This window comes from Euprymna scolopes, chromosome 37, assembly GCF_053919585.1.
Source record: "Euprymna scolopes isolate OS-2025 chromosome 37, ASM5391958v1, whole genome shotgun sequence".
Taxonomy (NCBI): Eukaryota; Metazoa; Mollusca; class Cephalopoda; order Sepiida; family Sepiolidae; genus Euprymna; species Euprymna scolopes.
The window spans coordinates 8,399,993-8,404,992 of record NC_136518.1 but is presented as its reverse complement, the minus strand read 5'-3'; the positions used below and the strand labels follow the sequence as shown (position 1 = coordinate 8,404,992).

Sequence of the window (5,000 nt, the reverse complement as noted above, 5' to 3'; positions counted from 1 at the left end):
TTTTAATAGTATTTTGTATAGTTTTTTATTTATAACACCTTTTCCCAAACTTACGGTGTTAAAGAATGTGTGAGACGCCATCTTGAATTTTCCAACACATCGGTAAACACTGTATTCTTTTCGAGCTGAATAAACATGTTAAATTGAATAAAAACACGAAAAATATATCCAGTTTTTATCGGTTTTTTACCTTCTCTGCAGAAGTACAAAAAAAAAAACAAACAAAAAAAAAACGGAAGGTACTTTTACAGAATGTTAAACTAACCCTAACCGATGTTTTATGTTTAGTTTAGGAAAAGTCAGAAGAAATAAAAGTCATTATTGCATGAAATATACGTATTTAGTTGAAGTATTGTTTATGTCAATTCTTTCGAAGAAATTTAGCAAGAATACCTGTAAACCAGGAAATCGGTAAAATGTCATCATGGATGAATACTTGTCTATTATAATTTCTACCCTTGACAAAAACTTAGCCATAACAAAAGAGATTTATTGTTCAGATTGTTTTTGAGATTGATTTCTAAAAAGATATTTTATAAATAAAATCGACTTTAAACTTAAAGACTTAAATTACAATAATTGAATTTAAACATTCTTATTTCAATATTTGGCACATAACACCTGCAAAAATGATCACAATGTCAGGATTTCATTTTATTTCAGAATCGATGGCAAATACTAATATTTAACATTAGTTTATCATTTAAGCCGATAAAAAAGCCCTTTTTTTTCCGAGTCATAAAAGGATTTGGAGTTTCCTAATCAACCTTTCGGGTGCAGTTGCACGCTCTCAAAATAACTAAAGTGTTGGCTTTAAAAAAATTGGTTCATTAAAACTAAACAGGTTTAATTTTAATAAAAAAAAAAAAATTAAAAAAAAATCGCTTTGGTAATTAGATATGTCGTATGGTTATCCCTAATCGCTGAATAAAACCGCTAACGAGTTGAATGATTACGACATAAAATTAAACTCGGGTTCCTGAAACGGAAACTTCGTTTGTTTTTGTTTTTTTCTTATCAATATATTTACATTGTTATTTTGTTTTCATTTTCAATCATTCGAACAGTTTTCTTTTTCAAGTAATCCAAGTTACAAAATTCCCACTGTTTACTATGCTAAAATCACAATGACTAATGTATACCTATTAACCCTTATCCTTGAGTGGCCTCTGGGCCTTGATAAGTGGTGACACCCATGTAAAAAAAAAAAAAAAAAATCACTCGAACAGTTTTCTTTTTATAATGTACAGTTTTAAAAGTTTAAAAACGATATAGTTTTTACTTCAGGAAAATTAATGGGTCAGTTTTTACGATGTGCCCTGTTAAAATACTGTTAAAAACTCGCTCAATATATGTTACCGTGACATAGGTTGACATATATTCGGCGGGTTTTTAATAGTATTTTGTATAGTTTTTTATTTATAACACCTTTTCCCAAACTTACGGTGTTAAAGAGGGTGTGAGACGCCATCTTGAATTTTCCAACACATCGGTAAACACTGTATGTTTTTCGAGCTGAATAAATATATTACATTGAATAAAAACACAAAAAAGATATCCAGTTAGGTAGAAAAGTAACTTATCTTGCCTTTGATAACATTTATTTATATATTTGTTTTTGACTATTTTTTCGAATCTGTGTACAGTAATCTTGCCAGGATGCGGAGGAAAATGAATGAAGGGGGAGGGGAATAAAATACAAACATTTTGGAAACAGAGTAAGTTTGAAAGAATTGCTTTGCACAGAAAGAAATTAATGAAAAAATAAAATTAAATTTCTTTTCTTTCTTGATTTTTTTTTTAGTTTTTTATGAAAAAGGAAGTCAAAATTAAGACTATAAAAAACAATTTTTATTAAGAGCGAACCTCAGTCGTCAGGTCTGTAAAAAAAAGACGTGGAATAATAAATGTTTTCTAATACAAATTGTTTTTACTTATGTGTTCATTTGTCTCTTTGAAGTTCGTTTGTTTAATATATCGGTTTGCAATATAATTTTGTCATTCTGTCAGACTCAAATTTTAAATCTATATATCTATAAAAGTGAAAGTGTGTGTGTGTGTGTGTGTGTCTGTGTACATTTCCCTACGAAATAACTCTGTCAATTTTTAGTCTACAGACTCGAAATTTGATATACAGGGTACTGAGATTTGGAAAAATCTATGTGATCGGTTTTTAGCCAGAAATTTGGCGATTAAGGGGTCAAAGTTCAACGATTTGAGCTTTGAGAACTCTACCAAACTTCTCCGACAATTTTGGGTCTACACACTTTAAATTTTAGATATAGCTTCCGTGGACATGGATCTAACTTAATAACTTGATTTGAGCCCAAAACAATAAATTTTCAGGGGTCATAATAGGGGTCAAAGTTTAAAAAATTACCCCCTTTTTTTTTGCTCAGCATACACCTCCAAACACCCGGGCAACGCCGGGCACCCATGCTAGTATATATATATAATGAGAGAGGAGTTTTCGTGAAGCATTGAGAGATAGGATGAACCCCCCCCCCCCAAAGTGTTGGAAGCTTCCCTTCCAATACCTGCTACAAGATCACATCTATCTGCAAGGTTATCAAAAGGGAGGGCTTCAATATGCAACTGGCCCCCTCAGGACCGTCCCTTAGACAACAACTATCGAAATGCAAGCACAATGATGACCCAATACCATGCACACTAATTGCCTCCATGAACCGACGCAACCACTTCTTACCGCACACATATAGGCTATAGACTAGAATGCTCAGTCTGAAAGAAATTCTTCATGGATAACACAATGAGGCCCCTACATATAAGAATCAAAGAACAGACATCAGCATCATTCCACGAACACCTCAATATCTGTAGAAACACCAATAGATCTATTAAAGTTGATATTTTAGCCAGAGAACGCAATATTTGCCTACTTTTAATTTTTTTTTTTCTGCTTTTTTTATTTCAAGTAAAGATTTGATCTTTGAAAACAAAGAGGCAGCCACTCACAATGGATCAAAAGCGCATTTTGAGCTTGCATCAGATGTCATGGTAAAACCTGAAGAGACACGAAGTTCTACTGTCCGACTAAGCATCCAAGTGCATGGCTGGAATAAATCCGTGAACCTGGCTAAACTTCAACTTTATTCTTTGATGACCGGTTAAGTAAAGTTTTTGGATTTAACTATTAGGTTGTCTCAAAAATTTTGTAAACACTTGCAAAAAAATTGAATTTTCATGCAATTTTGAATGTTTTTGCATTTATTTTATAAAGATTTTTTGTTTTTTAAATAGGTCGAACTCTGAACTTGCACCAGTAAATTTTGTAATGTTATAGTGATAATGTTGGCATTTAAAAAAACAATATTGTAATATTTCATTCCTTATTTGAATATTCCGCTCTAATGGATGCCAAGTGTCTTACTGTCCTGCTGCACGACTCTTTTGATGTCGGTGGTTACATCCATGATTCCCAACTACTCTTCTGTAACAGTGTGTAACTGTACTCCTGATCTGAAATGGAACACGTACATCTAGTCTGTTGCCAAGGTCGCTGGAAAGATGGTGGGATCCTTCTACCGCTCCAGAAGATATCTCACTACTGATGCAATTCTCTATCTATATAAAAGCCAAGTATGTCCAAAGATGGAGTACTGTTCCCATATCTGGGCAGGAGCTGCTAAAAACAGCCTATCCTGCCTTGACAGAGTACAAAATAGACTTCGTGGCTTAGTGAGGGATGCCCTTTTCTCTACCCTGCAACCTCTCTCCCACAGAAGAGACGTTGCGAGCCTATCCTTGTTTTATCGTTATTTCCATGGCAGGTGCTCGTCTGAACTCCAATCTCTGGTCCCCCCTCGCCAATCTTTCATGAAAAACACCCGTCTAGCTGAATCCACTGTGAAAAATTTCCCCCACTCTATATCTGTGCCTAAATCAAAACGCGGATTCCATGAACAAAGCTTCTTTCTTAGAACTGCACGCCTGTGGAACTCTGTTCCGTCTGCCTGCTTCCCTCTGGACTACAACTTGGATGTCTTCAAGTCCAATGTTAACAAATTCCTAATGAACCGCCCCCTTAATTAAACACTTCATAAAATCTCCACACTAATGTAATGTACTTGCAATAACCCTTATCCCTGAGTGGCTTCCGGGCCTTGATAAGTGGTGATCACTGTAAAAAAAAAAAAAAAAAAAAAAAGTGTGCCGCAGAATAATTACTGGTGTGTAGCAAAGAGATAATTTGAGGTTGTCCCAAAAGTTTGTAAACACTTAAAAAAAAAAAAAAAAAAAAAAAAAAAAAAAAAATTCATTTTGGCCTTTATATTATAGTGATCTTCGTCTTTCTAATCAAGATGACAATTGATAAAACTCAGCTGCGAGTTTTAATTTGGAATTGGAAGCAAAGTCTTAACTGGGAAAACCAGAAGAGATTTGTGCTACTGAAGATGAAGGAAATTTAAATTTCAAGTTGGTTCTGAATAGTTGTGCCATCGGTGTCAAATTTTATGTAAACAACTAAAAAGTTGAAGCAAAAGTACTCTGCTCTGATCAACCGAAAATGCGCTTTGATGCAGCCGAACAATGTCGAGTCACAGACCACTAGGAAGACCAAAGACAAATTTGAAGAGCTGGACGCCGTTGAGGTTCTGCTACATCCAACCTACAGTCCGAACTGTGCTCCATCCGATTACAGTATCTTCCGATCAATGCAACCCTTTCTGAAGGGTTGCCGATTTGCTTCGTTAAAGTCGAGGAAGCATGTCAAGAATTCCTTGATTTGAAACCAGCTGAACGGTACTTTGACCAGATCCGAAAATTGGCAGATCGATGGCAGAAAGTCTTGGAAAATTGTCTTTATTTTGAGGATTTTTTTTTTTATTATTACTGGAGAGTAAAATTTGTTTTGCAAGTGTTTACAAACTTTTGGGACAAACTAATATTTTATACAAGGTATATATAGATCACTATTTAGCCTAAAAATTATTCAGGCAAATTCAAGATACAGGGTGTTTCAGCATAAATGTAACCTA

The 5,000-nt window shown here is 34.3% G+C and overlaps 1 protein-coding gene across 1 annotated transcript in view; it reads left to right on the top strand.

The window, feature by feature from the left end:
- Positions 1 to 5,000, top strand: part of LOC145261073 (uncharacterized) — a 71,394-nt gene that overhangs the window by 44,183 nt on the left and 22,211 nt on the right. Inside the window, exon 6 of the mRNA XM_080119244.1 lies at positions 2,937 to 3,127. Coding sequence (XP_079975370.1) covers positions 2,937 to 3,127 — 191 coding nt within the window. The remainder of the gene's footprint in view (positions 1 to 2,936; positions 3,128 to 5,000) is intronic.